General features: G+C 40.2%; 1 protein-coding gene across 4 annotated transcripts in view; it reads left to right on the top strand.

Annotated features, from left to right (window-relative positions):
• The window catches only part of MASP1 (MBL associated serine protease 1), a 291,536-nt gene that overhangs the window by 214,376 nt on the left and 59,018 nt on the right, over positions 1–18,142 (top strand). The window contains exon 1 of one of the 4 annotated variants that reach the window (XM_024767955.1): positions 15,872–16,105. The exons of 2 other annotated variants lie outside the window; for them this stretch is intronic. In XM_024767955.1, the coding sequence (XP_024623723.1) occupies positions 16,101–16,105 (5 nt within the window). In that variant the 5' untranslated portion in view covers positions 15,872–16,100. Of the gene's footprint in view, positions 1–15,871; positions 16,106–18,142 lie in introns of those variants that run through there. One more of the 4 variants, XM_024767942.1, reaches the window with a different exon arrangement.

The following is an 18,142-nucleotide window of genomic DNA, read 5'->3' as shown; positions in this document are numbered from 1 at the left end:
GGATAAAGAAGATCATAATGGTAAACAAAAGAATTAATTCACAAAGAGGATATAACAATCTTAAGTTTACGCATCTAATTACAGAACTCCAAAATACATGAAACAAAACCTGACAGAACTGCAATGAGAAGTAGAAAATTTGACAATATAGTTAGAGATTTTAACATTCCTCCCTAAATAGTTGATAGAACAGGCAGAAAGAATATCAGTAACTATACTGACCACTTAAATAACATGATCAGCCAACCTGTCATTTAAACACAACTCCTTCCAACCACAGCAGAATATACATGCCTTTTAAGTGCATGTGAAATATTTACTGAGATAGATCATATTTCAGGGCTAAAACCAATCTCAGTAAAAATTTTTTTAACATCTTTATTGGGGTATAATTGCTTTACAATGGTGTGTTAGTTTCTGCTTTATAACAAAGCTCAGTAAATTTAAAATGATTCAAGTCATACAAAGTAGGTCCTCTGACCAAAATGGAATTAAATTTGAATTCAATAACAGAATAATTTCTGGAAAATTACCAAATATTTGGAAACCAAATAGCACATTTTTAAATAACCAGAAGTCAAAAAATAAAAAGTTAAATGAGTAAAAACAAAAACACAGCATATATGGGCTTCCCTGGTGGCGCAGTGGTTGAGAGTCCGCCTGCCAGTGCAGGGGACACGGGTTCGTGCCCCGGTCCGGGAAGATCCCACATGCCGCGGAGTGGCTGGGCCCGTGAGCCATGGCTGCTGAGCCTGCGCGTCCGGAGCCTGTGCTCCGCAATGGGAGAGGCCACAACAGTGAGAGGCCTGCGTACCGCAAAAAAAACAAAAAACAAAAAACACAGCATATAGATATGTGTGGGATGCTGCTGAAGCAGAACTTATGGGGAAATTTATAGCACTAAAGATCAAACCAAAATTAAACTCAAAGTAAACAGAAGAAAGGAAATACTAAAGGTTTGGGAATAAATCCACAAAATACCCAACAAAGATATGTTGGAAAAAAATCAATGAAATCAAGGGCAGCCTCTTTGAGGAGGTAGTAAAGTTGACAAACTTCTATATAAACTGGTCAGCACAAAAAGAGAGAAGACACAAATACCAAATTCTGGAATAAAGGAAGTGACATTACTAAAGATTTTACAAATACTAAAAGTACAATAAAGGAATACTACGATGAACAATGTTATATCCATAAAGTTGACAACATAGATAAAATGGACAAATTCCTTGAAAAACACAAAAGTTTACTTAAGATGAAACAGATAACTTGTATAGCCTTTTATCTATTAAAGAAATTGAATTTGTAGTTAAAAATCTTCCCACAGAGGAGAGGGAGGGGGGAAACTCAGGCCTACATAACTTCACTGTATTAAGAAACAAGAAAGAAATAATACCAATTCTACATAAACTCTTCTAGAAAATTGAAGAGAAGGAAATACTTCTCAGCTCATTCTATGAGGCCAGTGTTTTCCTGATACCAAAATCAGATAAAAATGTTATAAGAAAACTTCATACCAGTGTCCCTCAAAACCATATATAAAATAATTATTAACAAAATTTTATCAAATTAAATTCAACAATATACAAAAAGGATAATATATCATGACCAAGTGGAGTTAATGCAAGATTAACTTTCTGGAAAAGTCAAGAAAATAAACCAATGTAATTTACCTTATTTTTAATATGGTAAAATTTTAACATTGACATTTTAAATATTAACAAATGAAAAATGAAAAATCATATGATCATGTCAATAAAGGCAGAAAAGGGAATTCCCTGGATGCCCAGTGGTTAGGACTCCATGCTTCCATTTCCCGGGCCTGGGGCTCTATCCCTGGTCAGCAACTAAGATCCCACAAGCCATGCCTCGTGGCCAAAAAAATTAACAAATAAAGGCAGAAAAAACAATTGATAAAATCCAACAGCTATTCCTGGTACAAATTCTCAGCAAACTAGGAATAGAGGGGAACTTCCTCAGTCTGATAAAGAACAACTACAAAAAACCACAGTTAACAACTAAATGTTGAAAGACTGAATGCTTTCTCCATAAGATCAAGAATAAAACATTTATGTTCACACTCTCCACTTCTATGCCATATTGTACTTTTGGTTCTAGTCAGTGCAACAAAAGAAGGAAAAGAAAAGAAAGGAAGAAGTAAAACTGTCTTTATTCTTTTGATGATATGATCATCTATGCAGAAAATCTGATGAGATCTTAAAAAAAGCTATTAAAATAAAATATGAATTCAGCAAGGTTGCAGGAGACAAAACCAATTTACAAAATCAATTGTATTTCTATATATTAGCACTAAGCAATCAGAAATCATAATAAAAATGTCAGATACAATGAAATCAAAATTTATGAAAGACTTAGAGATAAATATGACAATAGGTAGACAAGAACTATTTGCTGAAAACAACAAATCATTATTGAGAGAAATTTTTAAAGACGCATAAATGAAGGGATATACTGTGTTCATTTAATATGAACACTCAATATTCTTCAGATGTCAGTTCTCCTCCAAACTGATGTATAGATTCAACATAATCCCAATCAGAATCATAGCAGGCTTTCTGGTAGAAATTGACGAACTCTTACTAAAACAACTTTGAAAAAGAACAATGTTGGAGAACTAACACTACATATTTCAAAATTTTTCTAAAGCTACTGTAATTAAGACAATGCAGTATTGGCATAAAGATCAACAAATAGATGAATGGAACAGATTGAGAAAACAGATATAAATCCACACTTATAAGGACAACTGAGAAAGATGTAAAGGCAAATCAGTGGGGAAAGGATAGTCCTTTTAACAAGTGATGCTGGAACAATTGGATATCTATATGTAAAAAAATGAACTTCAATTCATATCTTGTGCCATATGTGAAAATCAGCTCCATATGGATCATAGACCTAAATGTAAATCATAGGATCATAGACCTAATGTAAATCTAAACCTAAAAATTCTAGAAGAAAATACAGGAAAAAGTATTGTGACCTTGGTGTTATGGACTGAACGTTTGTATCCCCCAAAATTCATATGTTGAAGCCCTACCCCCCAATGTGATAGTATTTGGAGGTGGAGCCTTTGGGAAGTAATTAAGCTTAGACAAGATCATGAGGGTGGGACTAATGATTAGATTTGTGTCTTTATAAGAAGAGACGCCCTCTCTTTCTCCCATGTGAGGACACAACATAAGGGCAGTCTACAAACCAGGAAAAGGGCTCTCACCAGAAACCAAATCTGCTGGCTCCTTGCTCTTGGACTTCCCAGCCTGCAAAACTGTGAAAAATAAATGTCTGTTGTTTAAACCGCCCAGAATATGGTATTTTATTATGGTGGACACTTGGGTTAAGAAAAGATTTCTTTGATACAATACCAAAAGCATGATATATAGAAGAAAACATTGATAAATTGTACTTCATCAAAATTAAAAACTTTTCCTCTGCAAAAAACATTAAGATAATGAAAAGACAAACCATGGACTAGGGGAAAATATTTGCAAATCATGCATCTGATAATGGACTTGTATATATAATGGACTCATATATAGATAACTCAATAATTAGAAGAAATTACTTCCCATTAATGGCTTCCCATTAAGCCATCCTGTGGTATAAAAATTGTAGGGAGTGGGAGACTTTTAAAATGTATTATTATGGAAATTTTCGAACATACACAAAATTAAAGAGAATTGCATAAAGAACAGAAATAGAGACTTTTGAGGTAAGATCCTGCCTCTACTCTTGCCTCCCTCTTGATCCCCCTAATTCTCAGTTTCCTTATCTCTAAAGTGGGGCTAACAGTACCTCACTTGTGAAGACTGACTGAGATCATGCATGTAACGTCTGGCACATAGCTAGGGCTCAGCAAATGGTCAGTATTATTACTCATTAGGCATAATCCCTCCATCACTGATTCTCACTTCACTTTTTGCCATTACTGTAGCTCTTGTTCTTCCTTCAGCCTATTGAAGTCCTGCTCATCTTTTTAGTCCCATCCTGAAGGCCACTTTCTACATATACATTTCATGATCCTCCTACCCTTACTGTCTAATTATATTAATAATAATTACTATCAGTTGAGTCTCCACAAAGGGCCAGGAGCTTTGCAGGTGATTTATAACATTACCAAGGATTAATTACCAGTCCTATAAATACCCAGATACATGTATATTTTATACTTTACTCCAGAGAAGATCAACTTTCATTAGATTCTCAAAGGTGTTACTCATTCAAAAGGCTTTAAGAACAACTGTGTCCTTGAAACAATATGTAAAAAAAAGTGCTATCATTTCTCCCATCTTATGGGGAAAACAAAACAAAATAACTCAGGCCCAAAGAGTTGCCATAGCTTACCCAAAAGCCCTCACTGTCCTGATGAGTGTAAGCGTTGAGTATCATGATCTCCTGCTCAACTATCAGGGTCTGCTGGCATGTCTCCAGAAGAGTCACCCTTATTCACAGTCAGATATGGGTAAAGACAGAAGGTCCATAGAGCTCTGTTCCCCTTCCCTCTTCAGCCCCTTCGTTGGGGGGCTGAAAATATTTTGAGGCCCGCATTTTAAAGCAATTGTCCCAACCAAAGATAGCCAGCTTTCCTGACATGCTTTATTTGTGAAGTATTTCAGGTTTTAAAATCCTGTTTTTAAAAAGCAATTGTGGTTCAGGTTTGTTGTCCTGTGACAACTGAACATTTAACTTAGCACTGTGGTTTGGCCAGAGAGAATGTTGATGGCCCCAAGGCCCACGTGCTTCAAATGTCCCTGGCCTTCAGTCAATCTGTGCTCTCTACTGGGTGTGGCTGGGAGGTCTTTTCAGCTTTCTTCCAAACTTCTTTGGTTCCATTAAACTTTTCTGAGCCTGGGAGTGACCTGAGAATCAGGGGGCCTGGGTTCATTGGGTATTGTAGCTCCTGGTTATCCTCCAATCTCTTGCCAACTTGTTTCCAGCTCCCATACTGCTTTCAAATATGAATTTGTTTAAAAACGCTATCTGATCATGTCAGTCTCTGTTTAAAAATCTTTTCTGTCTCCCTGTGGCCTAAAAATTCAGCGTTCCTCAACCCTTTCAAGACTCTGGGTGGGATCTGGTCTGGGGGTTGTTGCAAAAATTTGAATTTTTCAAGCTCCCATGTGACTCTGTCATCCATCCAGAGTTGAGAATCCCTGGCCTGTCTAGTAGATTTTCCACATCTAGTCCGGCATGCAAGTCTCCTTACACCCTGACCCCTGCTCACCTTCCACCTCTCTTCCCCATCTCAGTAAATGGCACCAACACCGTCTTAAGTCAGAATTCTGGGAGTTATCTTTGCTGTCTTTCTCTCCCTCAATTCCTCACTCTCAATTTATGGCCAGGTTCAGGCTTTTCTTCTTACAAAATATATTTTGTCTTTATCCTCTTGGCTCCATGTTCACTTGCTACCACTCTGATCCATCCAAGCATTCTCTCTCCTAATCTGGGCTTTATTCATAAAATAAATAAATAAATAGAAATTGTATTTTAGTGCTTCATTGCTATAAAAGTAAATGGATTCTTTATTATATATTCATTATTATCTTAGTTTTCATTCTGATTTTAAAAGAATTAAAATTAAAACATTTTCATGGCCCCAGGCTGTGTGCCTACTGTGCCTAATGGTCCTAACTACTGCAACAGCCTCCAAACTGGTCTCCCTGCCTCCTATCCTCCAAATCCATTTTCCTCACAATACCCAGAGTCCTCCTTTTTTTTTTTTTTTTATTTCTCTCCCCGGTCTTATTTTTATTTATTTATTTATTTATTTATCCTTTTCTCCACACCCTCTCCAGCATTTATTGTTTGTAGATTGTTTGATGATGGCCATTCTGACAGGGGTGAGATATCTCATTGCAGTTTTGATTTGCATTTCCCAGAGTCCTCTTTTATCCTTAAAATCCCCTGCCTAAACAGCTCTGACCAGACACTAAAGGTTTTGCTTATTACAAATATGAATAAAGCCTCTCACCACATCCTCCATACAAGTAACTTGTTGTGTTTGGTATATTTCCTTCCATGCTTTTTTCAGTGATATATGGAAAATACATGCAAAATATCTATGGTATGTGCAAAATATGTATTGCTGGTTGAGCCTATTGCTTTTTCATTAAATAAATGGTATCCTAATGCACGTGTCATTCTTCAGCCTGCCCTTTTCACTTAATAGTAAATCTTGGAGATAAATCCAGGTTGATGCATAAAGATCTTTCTCATCCCTTCTAACTGGTGCTCTGTGTTTCATAGTATGTCCATATTATATTTAGCCATTACTTTACTGATGCCCATTTTTCACCTTGACAACTTTTGCTACAATAAACATGTTTGCAAATGAATGTTTCCCTAGGACAGATATCTTGAGGTAAGATTGTTGGTTTGTAGGATATGCAAATTTTTATTTTATTAATACCCCCAGATTGTACTTTAAGTAGCCAGGCCACTTTATATTCCCACATGCATGGTACAAGTGTGGTTATTTCTCTACAATTTCAGCAACACTAACCAGCTCCAACATCATCCAGTAACTCTTTCTGAAAGGGCCTGCGAATGGTAGGCTTTTTAGAGTCTGAAAATGTCTTTATTTCAGCTTCATTTACATAATCCTTCAGCTAGTATAGAATGATAGGTTTAAAAGTATTTTCCTTTTGTACATGTGGGTATTCTCTATTTCCCTTTTGTTTCCAGGTGGCTGGTGAGAATGTCTGAATGATAATCTAATTTCATTCTTTCTCTTTGGTAATTTTTAAGATTTTAATTTTATCCTTACTACAGTGAAATTTTGCTGCAAGGAATCTAGATCTAACTTTATGTAAGTATCTCACTTGGGCCTTGGTAGATCTTTTCAGTCTGAGAATTCTTGTCTTTTCTCAATTCTTAGAAAACTGAGGCCAATATTTCTTCAACGATTACTTCCTGTTCCCCCTCTTTATTCCTTTTTTTTTTGGTGGTACGCGGGCCTCTCACTGTTGTGGCCTCTCCTGTTGCGGAGTACAGGCTCCAGACGCGCAGGCCCAGCAGCCATGGCTCATAGGCCCAGCCGCTCCATGGCATGTGGGATCTTCCTGGACCGGGACACGAACCCATGTCCCCTGCATCGGCAGGTGAACTCTCAACCACTGCTCCACCAGGGAAGCCCTCTTTATTCCATTTTTAATGAAAATTCTATTAGACATATGTAGGACCTTCTGAATCCATACCCCCTTTATTTTTTTCATATTTCTGATCTCTTTATCTGGGAGAATTCCTCAGCTTGATTTTCCAAATCGTTAATTAATTCTTCATTTGTGACCATTCAGCTGTTTATACTTACAATTGCATTTTATTTTTAATTTCAATAAATATATTTAATAAATTATATTTAATAAGTGTAAAATTGTTATTTTAATTTCGTTAATTATCCAGTTGCTTCTTTTTGCATTTCAACCTGTTCTTGTTTCAAATCTTTCTCCTCTTCTTGTATCACAGATGATATCCCCTCCTTTAGCTTTATGGAAACAGCTTATTTTAAAATCCTATTCTTATGGTTCTATTAACTCTATTTCCTTCCATGAAATCCTTTTCTTATTGAGTTTATTACCCCTTTTCCATATGCAGGCTTTGAAAAATATTTGTTGATCCTTATTTGGCAATTTTTCTGTGGTGGTGATTCTCACTCCTTCCCCAGTGACTTCACATACAGCCCTGTCAGCCCCCAGCTTTCCAGTGGGACTGTGAAGACTTCCCACATGGTCAGGATGGGTTCCCACTGTGGGCAACCCACTGCCATAGCTTCTCATCTACCACCCTCCTTTTGCGGACTTTCCCACAGGAAATACCTTTTCTTGATTCTGGGTGCAGCTGTTCATTTATTAATCTCATTTCTATATCTTTATTATTTCTATGAACTGGGTTATAAAAATGGGGAATTTCCACATGTGTGGAAGTCCAGGTAGCAAAGTCCATCACTGTGAAATCACCAGCTCTTCACTAGAGAACTTGTACTCATCCTATTCAGCTGAGATACCACTTCACCATGACTTTGCTAACCACTCTGTGTAAATTAAGCCCTTCTATTAGCCTCTCTCATAGAACTCTGCTCTCTTTCAACATGGCATTCATCACAATTTATAATTATAGACTTAGTTGTGTGTTTACCTGTCTTGATGCCTTTTTTTTTTTTTTTTTTCGGTACACGGGCCTCTCACTGCTGTGGCCTCTCCCGTTGCGGGGCACAGGCTCCGGATGCGCAGGCTCAGCGGCCATGACTCATGGGCCCAGCCGCTCCGCGGCATGTGGGATCTTCCCAGACCGGGGCACGAACCCGTGTCCCCTGCATCGGCAGGCGGACTCTCAACCACTGCGCCACCAGGGAAGCCCAATGTCTTGATGCCTTTTTAAAAATTTATTTAGACATCTGTGTATTCAGTAAACATTTACTGAGCCAAAGGTACAAAGGATATTGTTCAGGCCCTCAAATTATTGTGATGAAAGGATGACACAAGTAGACAAAAATTTGCTGTATAATTTGACACATGCAATTTAAACTATAATTTAAAGTTTAAGTGTAAGGAACAAAGGTAGTGTTTACTTCCGTGTTGAATGATTGGGGAAGATTTTCCAGAGAAGCTGACGTTTAAGCAAGATTTCATATGATAGATAAGAGGAAATTCTACAGACAAATGAGGAATAAAATAGCATTAAAGACCAAGAGAACCAAGTATATCAGTACATACAGACATGAGAAATCATGATAAAATCTGGAATATGCAACTAGTTTGGTACCAGTTCTAGACATAAAAGTCTGTATATGTAAGTGTGCTGGTTGTAGGAGAGAATATAGAGGTGAAAGAGCTATCCCATATAAGAGTATTGTGTCAGTCAGAATAGGCTAAATTATCTGCAGTAACAAATAATACTAAAAGCTCAGTGGCTTTGCACAGCAGTTTCTTTCTCACTTATGCAAAGTCTGCTGTGGGTCCAAGCCATTCTCCAGGGCAGCTGTCCTCCACATGTTGGCTCAGCACTGCAGGCTACTTCAGTTTCGCTGCACCTCATGTCAACATTAAACTTCAGAGTTCAAATGCTCTTCTAAGGTATTTTTATTTTATTCTGTAAGCAAAGGAGTGATCTGAAAGGTTTGACAAAGGGAGACAATTAATGAGACTTGTATATTTATAAGATTGGTACTAAGGGCAAAGAAACAAATGAGAAGTTGTTGAAATAATCCAGTGAGAACTAATGAATCCCATCACTAATGCAGCGGTAGTGGGGAATTGAAGTTATGCATAATGATGGATTTGAAAGATACTTATATGTAAACAATAGGAGTTATTGATTGATGGCATATGAGGAGAAAAGGAAAATATAAATCAGGGATGACACTCAAATATCTGGCTTGAATTTCTGAGTTGATGGTAGTTCATAGACATCGTTGGTATGAGAGAATGGGCAAGTCAGGAATAGAAAAATAATGACCTCGGCCCGGTGGAACTTTCAGATGGAGGCGAGAATAGACATTTGATTTGAGGGTGAGGAACTATGGGGAGACATTTAGACTAAAGAAATAGATTTGCTAGTGATCAATATGTAACGGTATTTAAAACTGCAGTGGTGGGATGTATGAGAAATATTCAGGAAGAATGGTTAAAATTGAGCTTCTGGGGCTTCCCTGGTGGCGCAATGGTTGAGAGTCCACCTGCCGATGCAGGGGACACGGGTGAAAAAAAAAAAATTGAGCTTCTGAGCTTCATGGCTTCAGAAGAGCCATCAAGTCCCTGAAATTATACGCCAAAATTCAAGAATGTGTGCCTATTTAAATGTTTCTTGGAAGATGGCTCATTCCACAAATGTTTATTAAGGTCCTACTTTGTGCAAGTCAAAGGCATTATTGTTGGTACTGGGAATAGAGCAGTAAACAAAAAATATAAAAATACTTGTCCACTTGGAGATTGTGTTATTCTAATGGGGTGGGGAGCAAGCAACAAACCAATAAAAACTTAAAATAAATACCATCTTAGCTGATGATTACTGCCATTAAGACAAATAAAACAGGATATGGGGAGAGCAAAGCTGGGTGGAAATAGAAATAATAGAATAGATTGGCCGGGAAAGACCTCACTGAAAAGGTGACATTTTTAGAAAGAATTGAAGAAGTGAGGGAGTAAATTACGTGGCTTTATTGGGGGTATTCCAGACAGAGAATCTAGCTTTCATTAGATTCTCAGTGATTCACCAGAAAGATGAGGAATCATTCCTCTGAAGTAAGAAGAGAGTCAAGAAACTGGTAGAGAAAGAAGGATCCACACAGGAGTGCTGGTGATTGGTTGTGGGATTCAGAAAAGATATAAAGCCAAGAGGATCTGATAGACTGGAAATGGAGTGGTGTCAGAGGACTGGATGTCTTGATGAGGTTGAAGTCTAGGGTTATTGAAGGAGTCAAAGACTTAGAAAGGTAAGAGATGGTGGTCAGAGAATGGGGTGTTACAAGTTTAAGATTTCAGAGGTGGATGTGGCTTTAAGTAGAGTAGATGGTTACAATGAAATGGAAGAAGTCATCGTTGAAGTGAGGAGATCAAGCAATGAGGGTCCAGTGTCAGGATGTCAGGAGGAATTGGGAAGGAGAGGTAAGCATGGTGCCACATGCCTAAGTTCCTAATGAAAGGAACAGAGGATGGGACCAAGAGATTGGAAGGTGACAGTAATAGAGATGAGTAGGGTGTGCCAGAATGATAGAAGAGCAAGGGAGTTTGGAAGGAGGATGGAAAAGTCATGGTCACTGAAACAGCATTAGGGAGTTAGAGAAGTGATAACACTGACTCCCCTGATCTGAATCCTGCCTTTCACATGGTCTAACCTCAGCTGTCCATTTGCTTCTTAAGGCCTAATTAATCCTGTCCTATGGCTGAATCTGCTTGGGCCATGTAGTCTTAGCATCTGAGGAACTTCTGTGGGAGGGGAGACCTAATATGAGTGAAGAGCAACAATAATTGGTATCAAATGGATTTAGGTGAGCAAAGGTAAGGGAGATGTGGATGCTCTATTAGCTTCCTAGGGCTGCCATAACAAAATACCACAGACTGGATTACTCAAGTAGTAGAAATTTATTTTCTCACAGTTCTGGAGGCTAGAAGTCTAGGTGGTTTCTTTTGAGACCCCTCTCCTGGGCTTGCAGATGGCCACCTTCTTACTGTATCCCCACGTGGTCTCCCTGCTTTCTGTGTTGTCTGTATCCTAATCTCCTCTTTTTATAATTAGATTAGGCCCATTCTAACAGCCCCATTTTATTCAGCGGCCATGGCTCACAGGCCTAGCCGCTCCGCGGCATGTGGGATCTTCCCGGGCTGGGGCACGAACCCATGTCCCCTGCATCGGCAGGCAGACTCCCAACCACTGCGCCACCAGGGAAGCCCTTAATCACCTTTTTAAAGCTCCTATCTTCAAATACAGTCATATTTTGAGATAGTGGGAGTTAAGGCTTCAACATATGAATTTGGGGTGGGGGTATAATTCAGCTCATAACAAACGGTCTATGTCTCAAGTATCTCAAGTACTTAAGAATCCCTGGATTCTTCCTTACACATAGCCTAGCTCCTAAGAATGGCAGAACAGAAAAAAAGAAAATGTCCCCAGGCCCACCTACTGCCTCACTTCTTGCTAAGTGAGGAAAATAAACTCTGTTTCAGCTTTAGTCAAGGTTTCTCTTATTACCTACCAAACAGAACCTTAACTGACCCAGCATTTGTTAATTCTGTGCCTGCGGTGCTTGAAATCAACTTGACACCGTGGTGGTATGCGCTCACGCTTTGGGAGAACTTCTGTAAGAGAGCCTGTATTAGTTTGCTAGGGCTGCCATAACAAAGTACCACAGACTAGGTAGCTTAAACAGCAGAAGTGCATTTTCTGACAGTTTAGGAGACTAGAAGTTCAAGCCCAAGGTATTGGCAGGTATTTTAAGGAAGTTCAAGATCGAGGTTGTTATTCTGAGGCCTCATCTCCTTGGGTCACAGGTGGCCACCTTCTTGCTGTCTCCTCACATGGTCTTTCCTCTGATTGTCTCTATCTTAATCTCCTCCTCTTATAAAGATATCAGTCATATTGGATTAGGGCCCACCCTCATAACCTCCTCTTAACTTAGACCTCTTTAAAGTTCCTGTCTCGGGTTTGATATGTGAATTTTGAAGCGGAGCAATTTAGCCCATAAGAGAGCTTAATAATTTATTTTTTGAATGTAAATTATATATCCCTTCCCTGAAATCTTGCAGTCACATGACAGCGTGGCTCATGGATGCTCAAAGTCCACGGGCAGGATCAAGGGGCTGCAGATGAAAGAGCCCTGGATTTAGGGTCAGGAGTCCTGGGCTCTAGATGTCCATCATCCTCTTGCTGACACACTTAGTCTCTCTGAACTTCAGTGTCCTCACCTTTAAACACATGTAAATATTACATGTAATGACTTATATGAAGGTATCTGGCAGATACTAAGACTATATCATCAAATCTAAGATGCCATTAATTATAAGACGCACCATTGTAAGTACCCAAAATGACAAAACCGTCCATGGGAGCTTTTAAAATTACAGATTCAGGAGCCCCACCCGAGAGTCATTGAATTTGAATCTTCTGAGATGAAGCTCAGGCACTGGTTTTTTTGTCTTTTTTTTTTTAATTTCCCATATTATTCTGATGATCAGATAGGTTCTGAAGCCAGGGTTTCCAGCATACTGTCAGCCAATGTGTTGAATAACCTAAAATTTTATTCTAAGGTGTAATCTTTGGGGCTATTTATCAGTTCTCATATACTCTATAGGAAGCCTGGATTTCACACTTTGCCAACAAAAACTCATTGCCCAAATATTTTACATTTTCCAGCGCATTCATGGAATTCCAGAAAGTCTGGGCTCAGGAGTTGCATGTAATAAATACTTTGGTAGAACATGTAAACCAAGCCCAGTTCTAGCTGTAGGAGTGCTGTAGTATTTACTTTCTTAGTAGTAGCTTTCTGATCCCTTTCCCTGACTATAAACGAGATGTTGAGCCCACATCCGTCATTCTACACTTCTGTGATTCTAATTGACATACTGTTAGTTCCTTATACTCATATGTTAACCTTTTCATCAACATTTTAAAAAACGAGTTGAACCTTCTTAAAAATTATCTTTCTGAATACCTACGATTGAATCCTGAGTAATGTAATGCTGCTGTGACCACAGATAAAACAAGTGTCAAGATTAGAAGGTCACTCAGGACTCCTTGACTCTCTTTACAGATCATTAGCAATTCACCTCCCCACCTCCACTGCAATTTCCTAGTCCTCACTCCATGATCTCAATGGACTCCTCTCCCCTGATTTTATAGCGGAGCAAACTGGTGTCACTCCTTCCCCTCCTCCAGCAGAGAAAGTAGGTGACTTGCCCAAGGTCCCATGAGTTAGCCTACTCATGTTGAGTCTTTTCCATTCCTCCCACTCCCCGTGATCTATTCATGACACCCCAGGAAGTTTTTATCAAGAGGTCAGGAAGGTATCACCAATGCAGCCCAACACGATGGGAAACAGCTCTGAATCCCACCCAGATCAGTCCTGAGCCACATAGTTCCCGTTATCATGCAGATTCCATCTGAGCCTTGGCTAACTCCCAGGGAAGCACAAATCAGCTCTGCTGTATATTGGCAGAACTTTGGCTCAGAACGTATTTCAAATGCCTCCCATTGAGCACTGGCAGCCTTAAAGAAACATGGCCAGGAAATTATTCCAGGAGGCTCAGTTACTCTATGACACTTTGCAAGGAGAAGCTGATGGCTTTCCCTCCCAAGCTCTCCCCTCTGTGCCCAGAACAAATGACTGCATTTCCCTGGATGTGCCCTAAATTAGGAGAGGGTCAGCTCCGCTGCAGTGTTGATGGAGGGAATGTCTTTAGTGGGCAGGGCCCTCTGCATGGTGCAGGATGCTTCGTGCCAAGTTCCTTATCCCTTGGTTTTAAAACCCTTGTATATTCCAAGAGAAATGTAGTCCATGTGTTTCTGATTCATTTGCACTTAAATCATTAAAATGTTGTGTGAGAGTTATTTGATGTTTGAGGAGCCTGTGAGTCTTCTTAATGGGACTTTTAAAGGGATTTTTTTTCTATCCTGCCTAACACAGAAATGTTTAGGCTGTTTAGCCAGAATGGTGCCTAGGTTCACACATATTCTCCCATCTCATATACCTGCACTCACATTATCAAACACAGCCTCTTAATAATGCCCAGATTAGCAAAGCTGACCTTTAAAAGTGATAAAATAGAGAAACTGGAGAGAAAATGGAACCAGGAGAATTTCAGCAAGATGCAAGGCATTGTTGCCCCAAATGTGCTAAAGCAGTGTTATCAGAGGGTGGAGAATGCATGTGTTTGCCACCTTGGTTAGAATGGGTGGGAGCCCTCTCTTGGGCACACTGAACAGCTAAAAAAATGGCAAGGATAATTTCCTTTAAGTCTCAAAGCAACCCCCATTTTCCAGATGAGAAAACAGGATCAGAGATGTTAACAATTGGGGCCAAAGTGCACAGCCAGCTTGGATAGAAAGGGAAGATTATAGCCAACTCTGATGCTGAGTCTAATTGCTCTTTTCAAAATGCCCCAAATGGAGTGTCTTTGTGAATGTGGTGTGTATTTGAAATGCCGTATGTACTATAATATTCTAGTGAGAAGCAGTACAATATTGTGGGTGAGAACTCAAATTCTTCCCCATCACTTTCTAGCTGTGTGATCTTGGGTAACTTACTTATGCTCTCTGGGCAGTTTCCTCATCGGGAAAATGGGGATAATATTACTACCCAGATACACAAAATGTAAAGATGATCGAAAGCAATCAATACATTACTAGAGCAGTACCTGACACACAGTGCTCGGTAAATGTTAACTGTTTGCGTTTGCCGTGGTAGCAGTAAGGAGTAATAAAGGGCTGGATAATCCAGGCAAATTGTGTACCTCTCTATGCTTCAGTTTTCTTATTTGTAAAATGACTATAATAGTATGATCCTCACAGGTTTGTGGGAGTAATTGAGATGATGTTTGCACCTAGCCATGTGCCTAACACAGAAAAGGTTCTCAGTAAAATCTACTTTTTACACCCAGATGTCTCTCTCCCTATTCAGGACTGGTGGTCATTGTTGTGAAGAAAGGAATTTTCTTCTTATTCAGCTTGGCTTATATCTGATGCTGCTTTTCTCCACAAACTCCAGGTCTAGCCACCGTTACAGGCCCAGATCTCTCTACAGCCATGGGATGCGGGGCTTTCTGTCTGTAGTAGGTCCTCCCCGGGCTGTATCAGGCCTCTGAATGCTCTGAGTTGGTAAACAGCACAAGCCTTGCTTTTAAGTGACGAAGAACAACTAACTAACTGCAGGACTGACTGCTCCCCTCACATACGGGGCCAGCCGCCCTGTTCACAGGAAAGCCTGTAGTTGTTTGCAGACAGACAAGCTTTGGGATTTGGTTCTATTTTCTTGCCTAGTGTAGATGTTAGAATTGCCCTCTTAGTTATCATCCTGTTTAATTGGTGTCCTTTGCCAGTGTCCTGAACACGAGCAGAAAACTATAGCCATCTGGCAAGTGAGACAGAGAGATCAGACTTTGTCCCCCTCCACCCTTTACACACACACACACACACACACACACACACACACACATACACACACACACACATATACACACATATATCCACACACATACACACACACATGGTGATACAAATACCTATTTGAGCTGCTCAGTTATTCTCTCTTAGGAGCTGGAAGCAGCCGTATGGGATGAAGGAGGGACCTGGAGAAACAGATCTTTTAAGGAAGAAGACAGATTCTGTTCTGTCAGGTTCCTCTGAGTGTGTGTACGAGCAAGTCAGAGAAGAGAGAGAGGAGAGAGAGAGGAAAAGGCAGAGGGAGAGAGGGGGAGAGGGGATCTGTTGCAGGCAGGGGAAGGCGTGACCTGAATGGAGAATGCCAGCCAATTCCAGAGACACACAGGGACCTCAGAACAAAGATAAGGCATCGCTGACACCACACCGGGGACGAGCTCGCAGACAAGTCAGGCCGGGGGGACCAGGCAGCCAGGAGCACCCAAGGCAGGAAAATGAGGTGAGTGCCAGGGCAGGAGTGGGCACAGGGGGTCCTTCCAGGGACCAGGTGCCAAGTAGCCCTGGAAGGTCTGACCTTGTCTCTGGGCCGACTCACCTGCGAGTCCTGTGGCTGGTTCAGGGGCTTTTCATCACTCCCTGGGGCTCTGAGAAGGGAGACAGGCTGGGGCCTTCCCTGGGACTCCGGAGACATGCAACTTGAAACGGGAGGCTGTGTGCAAATGCCCCTGACGCCGCTGGAACTCAGATTTCTCCCTCTGCCAGCGTAGGGTGCTGTCTGCTGGCCAGTGTGACTTTTCTTCTGTTGCCCACAAGGCTGAGTTTTTGTTTTCCTCCTTTGTAAAGAGCATTGCTTTATCTCTTCCAACACTTTGTGAGTTAGATATGTGTTTGTGTGTTTATTTGTTCTGACCGGAAAAGAAACCAGATTCCCGTAGCTCAGCTATGTGGCTTCTTAAACCTTCAGAAGTTTGCTAGTTTAAAACCTCAATTTAGAAAACTAAAAACCTGTCCCCGTTTTACATTCCACTATAAATTTCTGCATTTCTTACTGAAATCAGAGGCCGCCAGTGGCGTGAATCAGGCTATGAATTGCACCAAATGGCTCTTAAAGGAATATTACAAATTGAAATTAAAAAAAAAAAAAAGAGTCTTCGGAGTTCTGAAACTAGGACTTTAAATTCTAATTGTTTCCGAGCTCTTCAATATTCCCCATTCCTTAGCCTAGACTTAGAGTTACTTGATGCTTGTTACCAGACATTTCTTGTAAGTTTTTCTCTCCAAGTGTCAAAATCCGACCACCATAATTACTTTTACTACTTATAAGTGTTAATACTGTTAAAAATACAAAAAAGAAAAAAAAAAAAACACTCTGCAGATGTGTTGTCTCTAAACACCTTTTCCCGTTAATTTTCTTCTCAATTGGAAAAGGGTTTCTATTTGTTTCTCTTCTGCAAAGTCACCTAGCAACTTTTCAGGGTCTGGGGCCAATGAGGGGCTTCAGGCTATGTTAACTCTTTGAACTCAGATTACCTGTGGTTTAGAGAGATAATCAGGTCTTTAAGGTTAATCCAATCATTCTCTTCTTTCTAAGTCCATTGTAATGTTAAACCTGCTATCTAACTTCATTTTCCTTTCTCCTAAAAGAGAGGAGATTTATGCCCATCTACGTGGAAGGACAAGTTGATTGATCTGTCCACTATTCAAATCTCACCCTACCACCCAGTGCCCCAGCCATACCAAACTGCAAGGCCAATGATCAGTTCTGTATCTTTGTGTTTGCTGATCCCTTAAGCCAGAATAGCTCTCCCTCTTATTTCTCCTATTTCTAGAGGACCCGATTGTTCAAGCTGGCTCATACATCACCTCCTCTTCCCTGCCCAGTATCCCCAGAGTCAGCATCTTCTCCTTTGTGATATCTCTGTCCTTGGGAGCTACCTTTCTTAATACCTCTTTGTTGAAATGTCCACCTCCTCTTCCAAGACTGAGTGTTCCTTAAGGAATAGGATCTATGGCATGTTCATCTTTGTATGCCTAGTACCTAGCATAATGTCTGTTTCCTATTAGGCATGCAATAAATATTAGCTGAATTGAATTCAGTTGTTCAATAGCAAAACTACTACTGGAAAAGTGCTCCACTAGAAGTCTATAAAAGGTCTTCCCTCACATAGACACAACAGTTCAGAGTTTGCAAAGCCCTTTCATAGGCACTGTCTCATCTGGTCTTCAGATTTTGGATGAGGTAGGATTTATGGAGAAGTGAGGATAAAAGAGTTTAGCAACTTGCCCAGAGCCACACTGATGATCTTGAAAAAAGCCCAGACCCAAATTTGTATCTTTAGGCTCCAAGTTCAGGATGTTTTTCTACTGTATTTTGCCAGACTCTCAACCAAGTATATTATTCTACACCAGCGGCTCTCAGTCCTAGCTGCACGTTAGAAGCATCTGTGGTGCTTTAAAAAATGTCAGGGCTTCCCTGGTGGTGCAGTGGTTGAGAGTCTGCCTGCCGATGCAGGGGACACGGGCACGCGTTCGTGCC

This window comes from Neophocaena asiaeorientalis, unplaced genomic scaffold, assembly GCF_003031525.2.
Source record: "Neophocaena asiaeorientalis asiaeorientalis breed wild unplaced genomic scaffold, Neophocaena_asiaeorientalis_V1.1 scaffold225, whole genome shotgun sequence".
In the NCBI taxonomy this organism is placed as follows: domain Eukaryota; kingdom Metazoa; phylum Chordata; class Mammalia; order Artiodactyla; family Phocoenidae; genus Neophocaena; species Neophocaena asiaeorientalis.
This window is presented reverse-complemented; position numbering and strand designations above follow the sequence as displayed.